At 41.7% G+C, this 20,872-nt stretch overlaps 1 protein-coding gene across 1 annotated transcript in view; it reads left to right on the forward strand.

Moving 5' to 3' along the window:
* The window catches only part of TLL2 (tolloid like 2), a 161,407-nt gene that overhangs the window by 69,708 nt on the left and 70,827 nt on the right, over nt 1–20,872 (forward strand). Inside the window, exons 3-7 of the mRNA XM_027860758.1 lie at nt 1,613–1,690; nt 6,001–6,171; nt 10,351–10,468; nt 11,671–11,849; nt 13,231–13,336. Coding sequence (XP_027716559.1) covers nt 1,613–1,690; nt 6,001–6,171; nt 10,351–10,468; nt 11,671–11,849; nt 13,231–13,336 — 652 coding nt within the window. The remainder of the gene's footprint in view (nt 1–1,612; nt 1,691–6,000; nt 6,172–10,350; nt 10,469–11,670; nt 11,850–13,230; nt 13,337–20,872) is intronic.

A 20,872-nucleotide genomic window follows, 5' to 3' on the forward strand; every position in this document is an offset into this window, starting at 1 on the left:
ATGAGTTATTCGAATCTCTAGCAGCCTTCAGTGTTTTCCCCAGGTGTGTTTTGAGAGCTGGGGAACTTAACCCTATGGTATAAATTTAAAGGACAGTATGAGTCCCAGGGGAAGATGGGGGCCTACCAGGAAGGAGAAAGAAGTGTGACAATTCATGGGCTCAGGTGTGAGTTTTTCTAGCTTTGTTTTTTTGGCGGGGAGGGGGGTGTTAAAAAATGTCTTATTTGATGTATTGTCAGTCTGAGTGCTTGCTTGGGACCCTTTTTTACCTTTTCTGTAGAGATCTAGGCATAAGTTAGAGTCTGATATCCTAGGAAAAAAATCTTTTATGGGGGCATGAGCCAAAAAGAAAGTCATTTGTGATATGTCTTCAAGACTTAGCCTGGTCCATGTAAACTCAAAGGTTTAGTTCTAAACTTACAGGTTATGTTAAAATGTGGTATCCAGAACTGAATATAGTCCTAGGATCAATACTTAGTCTTGAATACTATACTACCCTTAATGAAACTGAAGATTGTATTTGCCTTTTTGGCCCCAGACTGTTGACTCATATTGAACTTTCTGACCACTAAAATCCCTAGATCTTTTTCAGAAAATAGCTATGTAAGCCATACTTCCCCAATTTTGTACTTTTGACATTTATTTTTTGTACCCAAGTAGAAGACTTTACATTTAGTACTAAAAGTTTTCAACTTGTTCCAGTTTGCCCAGTACTTCAGCCCCTCAAGATCTTTTTAGATTCAAATACTATCATCCACTTTGTTAGCTATACATCTCAGTTTTAATTTATCTGTGAATTTAATAGGCAAGTAATCTATGCACTCATCTAAGTCACTGGATAAATCTCTTAGCTTCTCTGAGTTTCCATTTCCTCCCTTGTAAATGTAGACACTTATATGAACCCAAGGCTCCTGGAAGGCAGGTGTAACAGGAGGAGACTCGGTGGATTGTGCCAGTGACCATGATGGCATGTAACGGGTAGGGGCTAGTTATACAAGCAGTTGCAATAAAAAGTCAGAAGCGTTAGGGAAATCAATCTGAATCAGTCAAACTATCAATTCACTAATACTTCCTATCTCTTGGCATCCTAACTTAGCACCTGAATCCTTATTCCAGCATCAAACTTTCCTATTTGTCTCTTCACTACAAAGACATTCAAGAACCAGCTGGTGTGGGGTGTCTGATTAATGCTTTCTTCCCTCCCAATGTGAATCCTTCCATATCAGCTCCAAGTAATAATCACTTTTCACTTCTGGCACTTATCGTTATTGATGAGTTTCTCTTTCTCAATCCTTAAAATATTCAATTCCCTTGGACAAAGTCATAGAATCTCAGAAGGACTGTGAGTGAAAAAATAGGTACCTTGGCCAACACATTCCTGAAAAGATAGGGTTGAATGGAAAGACTAGTCATAGCTCCTGATAACTAAATTTCAGAGATTGTGGACATATCTTTATAGTTTAGTGATGTTTCTGGTCATTCCCAATCAGTAATCTTTGTTTCATAATAATTTTATGTTAGTGTAAAGAAGTTTGGTGCCTATATATATATATGTATATATAGTATATATGTACATACATACATATTCTTTTTTTTCCTGCTTCCTTTTCAGGTGGCCTTGGAGAACAGTTTCATGAAATCGGGCCGAATGCCACAGCCTCCAGTCATAGTACCAAGAAAGTTAAAAAGGGTAATGTGGTACCCCACCCAGACATTTGGGTATCTTTTATTTAATATCTTATCAATTGAAAAACCTATTCTGTTTTAGAACCACAGAATCCTAGAAATACAGAATTCTGTTGGCAGGAATGTGGTTAAGCCAGGCAGCCAGCAAGATATGAAGAATCTGTTAGGGATGGGTTGGTTGTTAATCTGGACCTCTCAAAGAAATGGACATTCTCAGCTTCATGTTGAACCATGTAGCACCTGGCCTAGAGAGATGGCGCTGAAGGCATAGGAGGTGGACAGTGACCACACATGGGCATTGCTGGGTTTTGATTTAAGGGGATGTTCATAAAAGCAGGCTAAAATTTCTTTTCTACCTCTTTGTCTTTGTTACAAGTGGCTGTCTGGGATGCATTCCCTTCTCACCTCTGCCTGAAAGAATCCCAGGTTTCCTTCAAAGCACAGCTCAGAGGCTACCTTCTGAAATCACTCCATGGTCCATGGACCCCAAGTTAATAGTCTCTCATCACTAGGAAAACAAATCCATGTTCCATTTGTCAGTGCCTAAAGTCAGTGCCTAAAATAATGTGAGCCCTTTCACCTTCCCTAATATTGGTGGTGAAAAGGATATTAATTGCCACTAGCATTTCACCAAAATAAATGGCGTTTAGAGAAGGCTTTCTCATTTCTGAAGGCATTTCCCTTCTCTTCTCTGTCTATATCTCTCCTGAATAATGTGATGAAGCCTGCTTGGCTTCTCTCCTGGAGGGACAAATTCAGCCTCAAGTGGCAATTCTCACATGAAATTCTTTCTATCAAAAAAAGAATAACAATGAAAAAGAAATACCAGTTCTCCAAACCTGAGGGACATCTGATTCAATTCAATTCAGTGCAATTCAACAACATTTATTATTAAATGACTACTTTGTGTAAGGCACTATTCTAGGAGCTGGGGATACAAGAACCACCACCACCATCACCACCATAACAACAAATAGCCCCTCCCCTCAAGGAGCTTCTACACTTCTTAGAAGAAGGAATAGGAGTAAATTCTTGATTCCTTATAAAGAGTTAGCAGCTCTCCCTCCCAGATCCTTATATAAACTTTCCAAGTTAATGTCTCAACAAAGTAACCAAATTTTAATAGTGGAGGCACCTTCTACTTTTCTTAGACTTATATTTGCTTTCCCTGAATCACCTTCTTCAATTTTCACCACCATCATCAAAATAATTAGTTTTTTCTGGTTTTATGTAAATGTATTCAACATTATGCCTTCTCACCTGGCAACCACCATCTATCTCCTGCATAGAGGCAAAATAAAAAATCACTATTGTTAACACTGTTGTTTTTATTATTAACCATTCAGTTTTTTTTAATACCATTTCCTGGAATGCAGGAAAAGCGGGACTATCTATAAATGACTTTTCTTTCCTGTTCCATGCTCACATGTTGTCCAATCTCTTATGATGTAATCTATGTATACATGATACTGGTACACTAAGGAATTGTGTTACCTGGTGCTGAAAGCTAGTTGTCCACCTCTGCACAGAGAGATGACAGCTGTTCAAACAGCTGCAAAGCCAAACCACTAATGGCAACCGGAAGAGCCTAAGGCTACTGCAGCCTCTCAAAACCCCTGAATTTAGTCTAGTTATAACTGATTACCCAAATCAAGATCAGCCCAGAACAACAGGACTTAAACCCTCAAGAGTGAGGGATGACAGTCCTCCCACTTGAAGATCTTTCTTTCTGTATACTAGCATACACCAAGGGACATGGGTTTGGTTGAAAAGGATAGGTAAAAAAAAAAGCCAGGGAAATATATCCCAATCTGTGATATATGAAGGAATGACTGAATAAGCATTTGTTAAGCGCTTTCTGTGTGCAAAGCACTGAAGATATAAACAGAAAAGTAAGATAGTATCTACTCTATAGGAACTCACATTCTAATGGAGGAAAACAACAAACACAGAGACAGTTTCATCCACCCTGGACACTTAGAGCTCTCAGGTGTCCAGTGTACTCACTGCAAGTCCAGAGAGAGGACGGAGAGATGAAAGAGAAGTGGGGTGGGCTAGGGCGGCATTGCCATCCCTCTGCTCTCTGGGCCAGTGGGCTAGAGGGAGTCTGTTTTATTTGAATTAAGGGGATGACAAGTTGTGTGTCACTCAGACATTTCCTCTTTAATCACAACCCTCCCTCAACAGGGACCCCCTTCTGCCACCCCCATAAGAAGAGACCTCACAAGTAGGAGAAAGGATCTGAGCCTCCCGGATTCATCTTGCCCCTGCTCAGCTGCGGGTTTATTTCCTTCTATTATTCAGCGCCTGTCAGCCCTGACCGTGGTGCTTTGCTGGTCCCAGCTTTCTGTGGGAGCCATAAGAAGCATCCTCGTCCTCTCGGAGACACCTGGCAGTTTGAGGCATCCCTCTTGTGTGGAGTTCAGGGCTCAGCATGCATTTTTGAGTTTATAATTGGATTAACGAAAAGGAGTGTGTAACCAGCCTCCCAAATGAAGCTGTGACTGTTTTGATAGCATCGGATTTCCATAATCATATTAATAAGAAGAATGTGTTCTGCAGTTTTAAAGGACGTTGTCCCTAAGAACTCCCAGTGCTTAGCCACATAACAGAAATGAGCGAGCCTGGTAGGAAGGGAGCAGAGCCCCAGATGCCCCTCAAATCCACTGGAAAAAGTTGACATTTGGGGGTTGCCCCAAATTTGAACCTTTGACTAACTTACGGCTGCTCACACCTTTGAAAAAGAGTCTTCCCTACCCCATTCCCCTGAAGCCCACCTTTCATAGCGGAGCTATTCCGTGCATGCTATGGAGATGGGAATTTGGCCAAAGCATTTTGTAATGATTTATCCAGATGGCTGGACCGCCGATGTATTTATTTCCAGCCAGTAAGGAAAAGACTTTCTCTTGATCCAAGACTCAGGGCCTCACCTGGGAAAGTCTGAGACCAGGCCATAGTACCATTTAGGGCCCTGCTGGGACTGAGACCGAGAATGAAATGTTGACTTATGATGGCAGCTGTCGTGTGGCAGAGTTTAGGGGGGTCTAGTTCAGGGGGCAGATTCACTTGGATATATTTGGGCTTGGGGTATAGTTGGTAGACTAGATTGGTTTCTTTTTGGCATGAGTCCCTTTAGTGCTAATCCAAATGCAGAGCATTCCGAGATAATAAATAAAATCATACTGGATTCTGATTTTTGAGATAACAGTAATCTAGGAAAATCCCATAATGACATTTGCATTAGGATCTTTTCCCAGCCTAAGCAGAACATCTGTTTAGACATATTTTTAATCTGCAAATGCTTCCTGTGCTAAGTCCTCAGGAAATTAAATTTCTCACTGGATCGAGTGGTTAACTGTCGTTCGCTAACTCATTACTGCAAATTGTACCCCTTGTCTTTCCCCAGTTAGACTTTAGATTTTCCCGTGCTGACTAGATGGTATAAAAATTGCCCCTGTGACTTGCTGTTACATTTCTATTTAGTATTATCTTCTGAGAAACAGAGGAAGCATTGTAGGTATTATTTGGCATGTAGAAGGATTTTTCCACCCCTGATTTTCTACTGAAGAAAGAGATGCAGAAGTAGGTAGAAAATTGTTGCACATAATAGGAAAAATTAACCCACATTCAGGTCTTCCCTACTTCAACCCCAGACCTGCCACCAATCCCAGCATCATGGCCTAAATTTACTAAACCAGGAATGATTTTTGAATAGCCCAGTTCTAAACGTAAAAGACTTCGTTTTTTCTAATGCCATCAAAAAGTCTTTTTCTTTAGGGGCAGCTAGGTGGCACAGTGGATAGAACTCTGGTCTTGGAGTCAGGAGGATCTGAGTTCAAATCTGACCTCAGACACTTGACACTTACTAGCTGTGTGACCCTGGGCAAGTCACTTAACCCCAATTGCCTCACCAAAAAGAAAAAAAAGCATCAAAAAAAGTCTTCTTCTCAGAACTGATTAGAATTATCTTAATGTTCAAATTTAGATGAGTGTTAGGAGACACTTCCTTTTTATCAGAGGCTAAATATTTCAGGAAGTGGAATCACGTTTGGTGTTTTGGGCGGGAGAGGATCAGCCATGGGAGGTACTCACATTATTTTCTTAGAAGTGTTGATTTTAGCTTGTTAATGAGAAGGCTCAAGAGCTGAGGTGACTATCTACAATGAACATTCATTAGGTGAGTCACAAAGGTGATTTCTGGTCTCTCGTAGAGATAGAGATACCTACTCATTCTAAGCATCTTCATGGGTGGCAGTGGTAACATTGGGGCTGTCTTTAAATGCCTACAACTGAAATGATGAGACTGTCTTGCAGGTGGCAGGCAGAATTCCACGCTTCCGCAGAGACTGAAGAAAAAGGGCCCAAACGCGGCTCCCAGCGGACCTGTGGAGTCTGCGCCCCGAGTCCGAAGGGCCACAACATCAAGGGCTGAGAGGATCTGGCCCGGAGGGGTGATCCCCTTTGTCATTGGAGGAAATTTCACAGGTCAGTTGTTGTAAGAAGAGGTGTGAACGTGGGGCTAGTGCTGGGAATCGTAGCTTAGACTGACCCAGATAATAAGAAGCTGAGTTTACTCTTAGTAGGCTGAAGGATCTTCTGACATCCTTGGTGTAGGGCAGGGTACCATAACTTCTAAGGGATCGGTGGACAGATGTCAGGGGATCTGTAAACTTGGATGGGGAAGAAAAAATTACAGCCTTATTTTCACTCACCTCTCACTGAAATTTAGCCTTTCCAGTGGACAGAATATTGAACTTGGTATTAGGAAGACTTGAGTTTGAGTCCTGCCTCTAACACTTATTGGCTGTGTGTCCCACACCAAGTCCCTTAACCTCCCTCTGCCTCACTTTCCTCATCTGAAAAACAGGGGTAATAATTGCACCTGTCTCACAGGGTAGTTGTGAAGATCAAATAAGATAACATGTAGAGCTCTTTGTTGGAACCTGTGATCTCTGACTCCAAATCCAGCATTTCTTTCACTGAAACCATGTCAAAAGTCAATTCCATTTCAGGATGACCATTTCTGGGCGAATGCTGTCCCTTTGGAAAGGGCCACAGGGATTTTGTTGAAGTGAGAGTCCAGCCCTGGACTTTCAGGATACCTTTACATGTGAGGGAAGGGAGCAAGAGTTTATTAAGCACTGTGCTGAGTGCCTTACAAATATAATCTCATTTGATCCCACAGCTACCCTGGGACATAGGTGCTATTATGATTCTCATTTTACAATTGAGGAAATTGAGGCAAATGGGGGTTAATTGACTTGCTCAGGGTCACACAGCTAGTAAGTGTCTGAGGCAGGATTTGAATTCAGGTCTTCCTGCATCCAGATCCAGCTCTTCATCCACTGTGCCCCTCAGCACATTATTCTTTTCAGATTCCTCTCTGAGGTCACGCAGCTAGTTAAGAACCTGAGGCAGGATTCAAACTCAGGACCTCCTGCCTCTTAGTTCATCAAAGGTTCTTACCAGTTTATAGGCCACATAGATTTAGACTTCATATAAAGAAACATTTTCTAACAGTCCAAAGGTGGGATCAGCTGCTTAGATAATAGGCTTTCCCATTCTGGAAATCTTCACACAAAGGGTGGACGATGACAGTGGGGGGTACGTGAGAAAGGGTTCTTGATCAGGGACAAGTCGGACTGGAACGACCTCCGAGACTTCTTCCCGCTCTTAAGATTCAGTGATTCTGAACATCGTCTTTGGTGTCTCCCAGTTCAGCATCTGAAGGGTTTTTCTATCTCAAAATATGCCTTGTCTCCACAGTTTTGACATTCAATTCAATTCAATAAACACTTCTTAAACACCTACTACGTGCCCAGCATTGTGCTGAGTACTGGGGATACAAAAGGAGGCAAAAGACGTTTGTTCCCTTCTAGGAGCACTGAAAAGGAAACCCACTGGATTATGGTTCTAGAACTGGAAGGGGGTCTTGCAGGCCGTGTGATCCAAGTCTCCTTCATTTTACAAATGAGGCAACTGAGATCCATGGAAGTAAAGAGATTGGTCCAAAGTCAGGATTTGAACTTGGGGCTTCTGACTCCCAATCCAGTGACCTTTCCGCGGTATACCCCCCTTCTCTCAGATTCCTCACTTTCAAAATGAAGGAGGTAGACTAGAGGCTCTTAAGGACCCCTTGCAGTTCGTTGTTCTATCGTTCTTCACACACTGTTTCCCCCTCTATCAAATGAGATCGGTGAACCTGCTCAGTCTTCTAGCCTGCCCTATTAATAAAACGGTACACCATTGGGGCATCTTTGGAAATTAGATTACCCATTGTCATCCTCATCCCCATCCTCATCATCACTACTCACATGTATATAGAACTTCAAGGTTTACAGAATGGTTCTGTCACAGTGACCCATTTCAATATTGCAAGTATTATTATTACCATTTTATAGAAGAGGAAACTGAGGCTTAGAGAGCATAAAGGAATCCTCTGTGGCCTCACAGCTAATAAATGGCAAAGCCCAGGCTTAAACTCTGGTCTCTTGATTTCAGAGCTATCATACTCTCCACTAAATTACTTTTCCCACTAAACCATGTTATCACCACTCTCATTGAAACTTGGAGCTGGAATGGACCTTTGGGGGTTATTTGGAAACCTCCTGAGAGTGATCTAAAAAGAGCTTTGTTGAAAGGCGCCGGTTTTGTGTTTTAACTGTGTCTTTTCAGCATCTGGAGTGCTTTCCTGTCCCAGGAAGTGGCATGTCATCATGGCCACTAACCTATTCACACATATGGTGTTTGGGAGCATTTTGTGTTTTAGGGACTTTTAGTGTCCCTCATCTAGGTTAAAGCCCCTCCCCAAATGGAAAGAAAACAAATAAATGAGATAGAACTAAGGTTTGTTCTATAAATTTATTTTTGTACCAATGAACTGATGTCCCAATTTTCAATTTTTGAATAATAGTACTAAGAAAAACTAGTTCTTACATTTGGTTTGCAAAATGGTTTGGTGTTTTAACTGTCTTTGGTTTATATATAGCTTATCATTTGATGTGATAGTATCATGATACATGATGCAATGATATAATACATATATAGTGGCATGTTATTAAATTTATATATGTACATAATATATCATGTTATAACATGCGATATATTATATGATTTGATATAATGTGGATTAGTTACTACATGTATCAATACTCCCAGTTTTTCAAATGAGGAAAGTAGACTCAGAAATATGAAGGCACTTGCTTTTAATCACTAGCTAGCAAGTATCAGAGACAGGATGTGCATCCACATCTTCCTGCCCAAGCCCCTCGCTTTATCCAGCCCTCCGTGCTGTCTTTCTGAATGGCCAGCTCCTGTCACCCTCTGCTTTCCTTCCTTTGCACCTCCAAATAGCTCCTGCTCATTCTCTAGAGCCTTCAGGTTGATGTCAGTTAACAGACTAGGCTTTCTTAAGTGCTGCATTGCCTGTCTAACAGAGTAGCAATCGCTACCCTTTGTGAGAGCCTGAGAAGCCAGATTTTGAGGGGATGTGAACATAGTCTTTTCTTGGGACATTTCATGACTTCTCAGTTCTGGAGTCCTTAGAAAAGCAAAGGAACCAGAAATAAGTGTTACTGATTTCATGCAAGTGGTGTATCCAGAGCTCCAAGGACTCTTAGGACTTTCCTTAAGGTATCCCCCTCAAAAAAATTCTCATTATGATTTTGTATGAAGTGGGGGAGGAGAACCAAGGTAACCCTTTAGTGTTCTAACACAGATTTGTGCCTAAGGGCACCAGTAAAGTGTGGATACATCTGTCCCACTCCTATGGTACCATTATTGGGCAGGTGACATACTTCCTCCTCCCAGAGTAAACTACCACTAAGAGAGAGTGAGCCCCAGCACATGACCCCAAGGGTTCAGTTCTCTGCCCTCTCCTGGGGCCCTTTCCCCAACTATTGCACTGGTATGACACTCTGGGCCGTTGGTTCACCAGCACATAGTCCTGGAGACCTGTAAGACATAGGCTGCCCAGGATCAGGGCCCAGGAAGTTCATACTGACTTTGGGGGGGGGGGGTTCTCAGGCTCTGTTTCTATGCCCTCCCCTCAAATGAATTTGTCTCAGATGCCAAAATCTTCAGGTACAGTTCTGCATGTTGGAATAAAATTTGAAATGATCTGTGAGAAGTAGCATTTTCATTATCAATGGAAGTTGAGAGAGCATAAACCTCTTTGAAAACCCTCTTTCCCTCAACATTTTCATTAAAATTAACTTCAGGCAAATTACTTAACCTCTTTGGGTTAAATAAACTCTCTTCCAGCTTTGAAAGTCTGTCTGTTGGGTAAGTGTATGGCTATGTTTAATCCATAAAACCCTTACAGGTTTGTAAATTCAGGAAAGTCAATCAGTCACTAAACATTTATTAAGTGCCTACCGTGTGCTAGGCATGAGCGCTTAGTGCTGGGGATATGAAAAAAGGCAAAAGACAGTCCCTGCCCTCAAGGAGTTTACAACCTAATGGAATCGTGTTTAGTTTTGAGCAAAGAATGTTGTCTTTTATGGAGTAACAATACCATGTGGTGACTCCTTGGGAAATGGGCTCAAGAATCATTTTAGGCAAGGTTACATTTGTGTGCCTGTAGAATAAACTAGGATGACCGGGATTCAGACATGTGAACAAGGTAACAAATGAATGAGTGTTGGTGTTCTATTATTGTTTTAGGGAGCCAGCGGGCCATTTTTAAGCAAGCCATGAGACACTGGGAGAAACACACCTGTGTGACCTTTATAGAGAGAACAGATGAGGAAAGTTTCATTGTGTTCAGTTACAGAACATGTGGGTAAGTAAGAGAAACCTAGAAATCTAGCTTCATTTTTACTATAGATGAATTGAGTGAGAGCCAACCAAAAATTCTTAACGAATTGCAGTTTATGAAAGTTTACCATTCTCTTTGTCTACACACCCACTCACTTGTCAACGTCTCTCTCAAAATGCAGCACTTGGATTTAAACACAGAATTCTAGATGTTATTCTCATAATCTGAACATTCTAAGATTCTAAGATCCTAGATGAGGAGTAACCCAGTAGATTAGATCCTCCATTGAGGGATGATGTGAGCACTGGCTCACCTGGAGGGGGATATAATAAATGTATTAGGCATTCAATCTTTCCTGTCCATGATAGAAGTCAGAGAAGAGAACTCTATCTCTACCTGCTACCTGGGCATTTTGGGTACATGTGCATTTGGAGAATGGTGAGGAAGGAGCGTTTGGGTGCGATAGTTCTCAAGTAAACAATGAAGAAAGACAATAGGTTTGAGACTGTGGGCAGCTTGGAGCCCTGGAGTGCTCATTTCCAGCTTATATGTGTAGTCTTGTCCTGTGTACTTAAATAAATGGTTCACTGCCCTAACATCTATCCCTCTTCCCCCTACCCCCCACAAAAACCGAACCCAACAACAATCCAGCATCCTTTTAAGCAGGTGTTTTAACTGCCAAACACCATTTCTAGCTCTTGGGCTTAGAGTCCATTCAACTCCAAAAATGCCACATGTACCACTAGAATATTCTCAAGTTGAAAGAGCAGCTTATGAATAAAGGGGAACATTATATGTGCATAGGTATTACACATGTAAACATACACACATATAATGTATATACACATTATGTATTATGTTTATATCTAAAATATTGTATATAATGTATATATAAAATACTATATATTATATATACACATATACACAAATATAAATAAATTCCCTTTAGCCAGAAAGTGATATTTCCTTATTGTTTTTGTCAAACAGATGAATTCTGATGTGTCTGGTGTTGTTTTTGGTCATTAAAGCCGAATGAAGGGGCTGTGCCCCATTAGGAAAAAGAGTGGGGTGAGGGATGGTGATGATTCCTTATTCCAGAAGGGAATCAGTGGTCCTCCCTTTCACCTATTCCTTCTCTGTTCTGAATATCTCTAAGTGCCCTTCTTTTGTCTTGCACCCTTCTCTCTCTCTCCCTGACGTGGATTTTTTTCCCCCGATTGTTTCAGATGTTGTTCCTATGTTGGGCGCCGAGGTGGAGGCCCTCAGGCCATATCAATTGGGAAGAACTGTGATAAGTTTGGTATTGTGGCTCATGAGCTTGGCCACGTGGTTGGGTTCTGGCACGAACACACTCGGCCTGACCGAGACCAGCATGTAACTATCATCAGAGAAAATATCCAGCAAGGTAAGGAAACTTTGCTTTCAAGCACCATCTGATGGGTAGGAAGTGCCAATGTTAATCAAGAGAATGAAGTGGGTGGCTTAACAAAGCCAAGGAGGAACTCACCCTCATTTTGGAAATCATTCATCATAGTGGTGGTGAGACATGCGGCATCCTCATTGGCCTTGAGGCCGCTCTCAGTAGCCCTTTCCAGGAGAAGTTATGTCCTAATTTTGTAGGTTATAACCAAAGAGAAGATGACTTTCTCTGTTTTAGGGACAATGGGTTTGCCTAAAGAAACATCCTCCCCCAGATTCCCATCTGTCAAGATGATGGATTCGTGTTTTGTTACTAGTTACATTTCAAAGTCTGGACCTCATCCAATAGATCTGTTTTTTCCTCCTGCATAATAACTGTATCTTTAAAAATCCTGCATGTAGCTAAATCACTCTTTTTCCTGGGTCCAGGCCTGTGATCTCGTCACGTAGAGATCTCTAGGTGAGGAAATTCATTCAAACTATGCAGATCAGCAACTGATCTGCAAGCTATGATTTTAATTTGCCCACAGGGCACTGAGAGATAAAATTACTTGTCCAGAGTCACACACCCAATATGTGTTATAGGCTGTATTTGAATCGAAGTTATCCTGATTCCAAGGCTGGCCTGGTATTCACTACTCTGGGCTGCCTCTTAGCTAAAACACCTGTATAGGCAATTATAGTATCCATAAAGTAGGAATAGGTTAAATATTTCCAACAGGGCTTTATCTGAGTGGCCAAGACAGAGAAACTAGTACATCTAAATCATGGAGAAGTACATCAATTTAGCTTACATTTTTTCTTATGGGAAATGTTTCTCTGAATATATGATAGTCAAAGGAATATAAATAATATATATTGAATGACAGTATGTATGATGACGATACATTGCATATATGTCCAATATAGTACATAATGATAGAATTTCTATGAAAAAAGCTTCTGTTCAATGTATTTGCAACTCTCCAGGAGCTCGATTTATCTTTTCATGGATTTTTCTCTTGCTCTGCCATTTGTGTGATAGATGCCTTTTTCTTTATATGCTATTTAGGCCAAGCTGATTAAACCCAATCAGTCTCATCACTTTTCAGCTGAAGAATTTGGAATGATCTTGAGTTTAGAGAGGAGCAAGATGGAAGAATCTGTGCTTTGCTTTCCTGTTTAAAATCTCAGACTTATTTGAACACACACACACACACACACACACACACACACACAACTCAGGTGTATGGTGTGGGCTTAATTTGAACCAGGAAGATGATTTTTCTGCCCAATTTTTTTTCTCCTCTTTTTATCTTCCAATTTTGCCCCTCCTTAATGACATCTTTGCTTTCCCACGGACCTTAATAGTGTGTATTGTGTCTCAGGTCAGGAGTACAACTTCCTAAAAATGGAAGCTGGGGAGGTGAATTCGCTGGGAGAGACGTACGACTTTGACAGTATCATGCACTATGCCCGGAACACGTTCTCAAGGTTGGAAGCGAAGGTTCTGACTGCTCAGTTCTTTATTGTGCCTCTGGCAGGCTGGGTTAGGATTCTTAGTGATTTCCCAAGGGGGGGTGGGTATCACAGAGTGTACAGGTGCCTCTGTCCTTGATGCTCAGCACCCTCTGGCTTACAGTGAAATATAATCTAATCAGGAATCTGCTAATAAGATTTAACCCCATTGTGAAAGCCACTGTTCCATTATCGCTTAATGTCACAACTAGCAAACCGGAAAATGGAAATGATCAAAAGCTTCTGTTTAAAATTTCCAATGAGTGAGTGGGGGTTGGGGGATGGTAGTGAAGGTGGGGGAGAAAGCCTTTGGAGGAGTGTCCTTGATTTTAACCAGGGCAGCAGTTAACGGCCCTCCTGGGGAAATTAGGTTTGTTTCAAAGTTCAAAAGATTTCAGAGCCAGCTAGGAGGGACCTTCAAGGCTGCCGGATCAAAGATTTAAAGCTAGAAAGGACCTTAGAGATCATCTAGGCCAGCCTCCTCATTTTATGGATGAGGAGACAGCAGCCCAGAGAGAAGTAAAATGATTTACTCTATGTTACATGGCTAAGAAATGCCGGAGCCAGGAACTGAACCCACTTCTTCTGCCTCCAAATCCAGCAGCATTCTCTCCACTGTAGCAAGCTGTTCATCTAGGTCATTGTTCCCATTTTACAGATGATAAGACTGAGGCCCAGAGAAGTAACATGACTTGTCCAAGGTCACACAATAGCAGAACTAGGACTAGAACCCACATTTCCCTGACTTCTAGTCACTTTGATCTACAAGGCTTTCCTTGCTCTCAGGTGTATAAGAGCTTCTTAAGCCCTGGTCAAAGGCTTGAAAGGAACCAAAAGAAGGAAGCAGTCCTTCTCTTGGACCTTCTTTTCAATTCCTAGCTTTCCTTAGAATTTATGTAAGAGGAAAAATGTTTGAAAAATTGCATTACATCCCTCATCCCCCATTAGAATGTAAGGTCCTTGCCAGTAGGGACTGTTTCTTTGTAATTGCATCTTAGCATGCCTGGCACCTAGTAGGTTCTTAATAAATGCCTGTTAATTGATTGATCCTGTTGGGCAGGGGTACTGAGACTGGTCAGTGTGGTGGTGTCGGGGGTGGGGAATGGAATGTAACAGGGACACAAATGACTAGAATACAAAGTGGACTGTGAGAAATGCTTCAGATAGGTTTAGGTAAAGTGCTATTTAAAAAAAATTGAGGAGGAAGGGATCACTTTCAGTGGGGTTGGGGGGGGGCACTAGGGAAGGCTCCGTACTCTCACACTAATATTGTAAAAAATGGCGAATTTTGAAGACCTTTAAAAACTGGTGAATGAAATGAGCAGAAGCAGGGGAGCAATTCAGATAAGAACAATAGTGTAAAGCCCAATGACTTTGAAAGTTCTAAGAACTGTGACAGACGCAGTGACTCTCCATGATCCCAGAGGACAGGCAATGAAACATATCATCTCCTTTCTGACCAGGAAGTGATAGATTTAGGGTGCAGACATACATACGTGCCATTGTTCTTCAGTTGTTTTAGTCATATCTGCCTCTTTGTGATCCATTTGGGGCTTTCTTGGCAGAGATATTGGAGTGGTTTGCTATTTCCTTCTCCAGATCATTTTACAGATGAGGAAACTGAGGCAAACAAGGTTAAGTGACTTGCCCAGGGTCACGCAGTTACTGTGTTGTCAGAGGTCAGATCTGAACTCAGGAAGATGAATCTTCCTAACTCCAGGCCCAGCACTCTACGCATTATGCCACCTGGCTGTTCTCACATATGTATATGCGTATGTATATGTATATGTATATGCACATGTACATGTACATGTAGTTGTGGGTCTATGTATATGTAGATACAATGTATATACATATGTGTATGCACACGTGTTTGCATACAGCCAATGAGGAGTTTTGTCTTGCTTAATTGTGCATATTTGTTACAAGGAATTTTTCAAAAATCTTTTTTCCCCCAATGGATGGGAAGGAGAAGAGGAAATAAATTTCTGTTAATTAAAAAACAAATAAAACAGGTATATATGGATGAGATCACTGTATTCGTTTTGCTTACTTGTTTCACTTTATTCCAAAAGACCTTTCATGGAGTGGGAACAAATTCATGTTTGTTCTGTAAACGTTTGTGATGTAAAAACAAAGCATATCAACAAAACTTTTTTTTTTAAAGGAAGCATTCATAGAGATAATGTCCCTGGGGGTGAGCCATCTGGCCTCAGTTTTTTTCTTTTGCAAAATGCAAGTCACCTCAAGTGGTTTTAAAGTTCCTTCCAGCTCTCCAGTGCTGTGAGTCGACTTTCTGGGAAACAGACAGTGAGAGTTTCAGGTTCCACAGGGAGACTCAAGCTTGAGGGCTAGTACAAGGGTCTAGCACGCTTGATCTCAAGGCCAGTTTAGCAGGATCCTGGGCTTTGCTGCCCGTGGGCCGTAAGTGGGTCAGACAGGATGTGTTCAGTATCAGGGACTGAGATGACCCACGGATTTTGGAAGTGATACAGGAGGCAGGCTTCCTATTGGATCTGGCTTTATCACATCTGATCCCAATTTAGAGTTCCAACTCAACAAGCCGAGCCTTGGTGTCAGCATGGGGTGAATTCACCACAAATGTAGGACCACAGAGGTTAGGCCTGGAAGGGGAACTTTCGAGATTATCTAGTCTGACCCCTCCTCCTTTTACAGATGAGGAAACTGAGACACAGACCCATGAATTGACTGGCTCAAGGTCAAGAAGGGCACAAGTAGCAGAGTTGGAGTGTGGGCCCAGGTAGTCTGTCTCAGAATTCAGTACTCTTAATGGTCCACAGCTGCAGCTTGGGCATTATAGCCCATTGCTGAGCTGACCCCCTGAGAAATGCCTGTTACTGGAGGAATGATGGGAAGGAATGGAATTCAAGCATGCAGTAGATTTCACTAAGTATTGAAGCCCTGGGATACGGTGTGGGTGTATTCTGTGATGAGCAAATGTTGAATAGATCTTTGGAACTGAAGTACCTTCTGAGTGCCTCAAATCAAGGCTAAAGCAAAGCAGTGGGCTTCATCTCCGAGCTCAGACCCCCTCCCCCCCCTTCAGGCTTCTGCAGGCTTTCAGAAAATGGACCTAGCAGGTGAACAGAGCTGAAAGGGACCTCCGAGGCCATCTCTTCCAGCCCCCTCATTTTACTGATGAGGAAACAGAGACGTAGTGATTCACTTAAGCTCATAAGGCTAGTAAGGTGCCAGAGGTGGACCTTGTGTACATTAAGAGAGATAGATATGTATAGTGGAAAAGCACAAGATTTGCAATTAGAAGGCCAGGGTTCATGTTTCAGCTTCTCATTAACTTCATGAGGTTGAGAGTCAGCGTGCTAGAGTAGAAAGAAAAATAGGTTTGGGGTCAAAAGACCCGAGTTTGAATGATGAATTTTTTTGGCCCCAACAGCTTATAAAGACCATTTGCTGAGGTACTGATACTTAGTATATGTATGACCTTAGGTAAAACACTCTTTGGGACTCAGTCTCCTCATCTATAAGATGAGGGGATTGCACTCTGTCTGAGACCCCTGACAGCTCTAAATCTAGGATCCTATAATCACTTAATCTCATTGAGTTTCAGTTTCCTCGTTCATAAGATGGGCATTTTTTTTTAACATATGCCTCATCTGTAAAATGGGGGTAATAATTCTTTCACTACATGCTTCATAGAATTGCACAGAGTTGATGAGATTCTATACAAATGTTGGCCAAAGTCTTATTCATGGGCCTCAAACTTACATATGTTTTTTTATAAACTCCTTGCCAGTAGAATTGTTTCATTCTTTGTATCTCTAATGCCTAGAGTAGTGTCTGGCACATAGCTGGGGCTTCATAAATGCTTGTCCATTGACTGACTGATTATATAAAGGAAGTGACCCTGGGCTCCCATAAAGGCTGTCCCAGCCAATGGCATAGTGTAAGCTTAGTCAGGTCCTGCCAAACTAAGAAGCCTTCCAGCAGAGGCCTAAGAATGGACAGTGAGTCCGCCATCTGAAGACCAGCCTCACTCCACTCAGAGAGACTCCTCACTAGAACACTGACACCAGGTGATGAATTTTTTTTGGCCCCAGCAGCTTATAAAGGCCATCTGTTAAAGCATTGAGCTGTGGTGCTCTGCATCAGTGGAGGGAGTACCCTCTGTGATGAAACCGTGTAGCCTTGGCATATTGAATAGATATTTCAGTACGATTTTTAGCACCTTCAGCGGCTTTGCTAGATGGGTTTTAAATGACCTTGTTTAGTGGTACTCCTACTACACTTCATAATCAGGGTGTTTGTACCAGTCAAGGCTCTTCTTTTATATTCAGCAAAAATTTCTCTGATTTTATTCCATGTTATTAGTCATAGCAATATACCTCATTTGATGACAGCCTGAGAATACAGCTTCCTGTAACCCCTTAAGAACAGAATTTCTTCCAGTTGGGAAGGAGACATGTTATTCATGGGGGGAGGGCCGAAAAAAATATCCTCCCCTTCTCTTTCTTGAGTATTGACCAATCACCTTAACCTTTTCACCTCTAGTTCCTTGGACATTTTCTGCCCCTTTTCTGTCTTAACTGACTTTGTGGGGTTGGTATCTCTGGGGGCTTAACTGGGTAGAATTTGAGGAGGTGAGGAGACAGTTCTCTGCCACAGAAGCTACTTTGTTTTAGAGAACTCCAATCCAACACCTTTATTCCTAGAGGTATCTGCCCAACTTTTTCTGAGTTTAACAGAATGTAAATGGATTGTCAGACACATAAAGAGAGGTGAATTATTATATTTATTTACTCTGGGGATACCTTGAATTAGATACTTTCCAGGACCCAGAGCCATTTGGATTGCTCAGAAAGTGATGGGGGGATTTCCTCTCTTATCAGCCGTGTGTAGACTGATGTGATCTATGCCATTCTTACATGTGGAAATCTCAAATTGTCAGTCAGTCAATGAACATGTGTTAAGCATCTGTTCTGGGCCAGCCTCTGTGCTAAGTGCTGAGGATTCAAAGAAAGGCAAAGGACAGTCCCTGCTCCAAGGGAGCTCATGGCCTAGTGGGGAAAACAACATCCCAACAATTATGTAGAAACAAACTATGTACAATCATCAGCAGAGAGAAGGCACTCTAATTAAGAAGGAACAGAAGAGCCTTCCTTTTAGCGGGTGGGATTTTAGCTGCAACTTGAAAGAAGTCACAGATTGTCTTCAGTCGATCCATCAACAAGTACCCATTGACACTTAAGCACCATGCTATGGAATGAGGGAAATACAGAAAAAGTGGAAGATCTGGTCTCCTGTCCCCATAGGGCTTATGGAGACATAAGGGAGGAAATGAGACAGATATAGTCATATAGAGAGAGAAATGATAATATCAGACAGTAAATATTAATGCTGAGGGAGTGGCAGAAGGCAGGTAGGTGACACAGTAGAGAGTGTTGTACTTTGGGTCAGGAAGGCCTGAGTTTGAATTCTGCCTCACACGCTAGTTGTGTGACCCTGGGCAAGTCATTCTTTGTGCCTCGGTTTCCTCGTCTATAAAAATTGGTATTTGTGAGGATCAAATGAGATGATATATGTAACGTGCTTTGTAAACCTAGAGCTGTATAAATGTTAATTATTATTATTACTAGTAATGGTAGCAAAAACAGATCATTTAAGCTCCATCAGAATAGAGACTATCTCGCTTTTGTCTTTGTATCGGCAGGGATTAGCACAGTGCCTAGAACAGAGTAGCTACTTAATAAATGTTTCTTGATTTATTGATTGCTATAGGAGATCAGAGGAAGAGAAATCACTTTTAACTGGAGAAGCCAGAGAAAACTCCATGGTGGAGGGGGACTTTGAATCATAGGATCTTGGCAGCAAGCTGGTAGAGTGAAGTCATGAAAACCTGGGTACAAATCCAGCCTCAGACACTTACTCATTGTGTAACTCTGGGCAAGTCACTTAAACACCCTCAGTCTTAGTTTCCTCATCTGTAAAATGGGGATAATAGTAGCACCTGCCTCCTAAGGTTGATGTGAAGACCAAATGAAATCATTTATATGAAAGTACCATATGAATGGTAGTTATTATTATCATTGTCATTGTAGGATTTTATATCTAGAAAGGACTTTAGAGATTATCTAGTCCAGCCACCTCATAGATGAGGAAACTGAGGCTACAAAGTTTACAATGAAGTGCCTTTGGCCTTATGACTGCAAGCCTGGCACCCTTCCCACTGTACTCCACTGTCTTCTTGGCCTGGATCTCTTTTTTTTGTAGACAATTGGGATCGAGTGACTTGCTCAGGGTCCAACAGCTAGTAAGTGTTTGAGGCTGGATTTGAATTTATGTCCTCCTGACTTAAGAGCCAGTGCTATATCCACAGCACTACCTAGATGCCCCTTTTGGACTGGATCTTGAAGGATGATTTTCCTGGGTGGAGAGGTAGTGGTGATGGTGGTTTTTATCTTCAGTATCAAGCACAGTGCCTTGCACTAAAGAAATGTTTGTTCAATTGAATTGAGTAAAAGGGGGTGGGGAAGGCATTCTAGGCTGTAGGCATGAGATGGACAAAGGCACAGAAATAGATATTGACAAATATTTATTGAGTACCTACTATGTACAAAGGACCATAATCCCAGACACTGGGGATGGAGAGAGATACAAGGATGAGGATGATATTTTTTTGCCCTCAAGATGTTTCCCATCTAGTAGGAGATCACAAGACAAATTACCGCCCCCCCCCAAAAAAAATTACTGCATAAAACAGGATGTAACAACTGCTTCAAGAGGTATAAGCCAACTATGGTAGAAATTTGAGGAAAGGAGACTCCAGATTATTTTTTGAGGGAAGGGTAGTGCTGGTAGGAAGTTGGCATTTAAGGAGAAATTTGATGGGGTCTGAGGAACCTTAAAATTTTCCAAGTATGGCCCTCATTTTAAAGAGTTTTTGGTTTTGCCCTTTACTAAAATCCTCCAATGCCTCATTGTGGCATGAAGCTAACCAACCTTGACTTTGCAAAGGTTATATCAGTAAAATGCAAGCTCTCGCTAGTCCTAGGAGCTGGAGCTGAAGTTTTCATGTATGGACCTAAGGAATAATAATAACTAATATTTATATATTCCTTTAAGGGATGCATAGCCCTTTATGTTTATTATCTTAGTTGATTCTGTCATCAGTCTGTTATCTGGAGACCAGCCTAGCTAGGTTTGGAGAGACTCATCACCAGACACAGCCATTGGGTGCTGAATTTTGTCAATCACAGCAACTCATGAAGACTGTCTACTTAAGGCGTAGAGGAAGTACAATCTTTGTTAGTGAAGGGGACACCAAACTGACACAGCTGTGGATTCTTTCAATATTCAGCTTTTGGATTTGTCCAATTCAAGTCTGGACTTTCTGAATTTATGCTTCTTTTCTCAAGTCTGTCCCAACAGAACTTAGGGCTAGTCACTCAACCACAGCACTTTAGCTGATTCAACAATGAAACAGGTTGTTGTTCAGTCATGTCCATCCCTTTGTGACCCCATTTGGGGTTTTCT

This window comes from Vombatus ursinus, unplaced genomic scaffold, assembly GCF_900497805.2.
Source record: "Vombatus ursinus unplaced genomic scaffold, bare-nosed wombat genome assembly UNPS02000749.1, whole genome shotgun sequence".
NCBI classification, from domain to species: Eukaryota; Metazoa; Chordata; class Mammalia; order Diprotodontia; family Vombatidae; genus Vombatus; species Vombatus ursinus.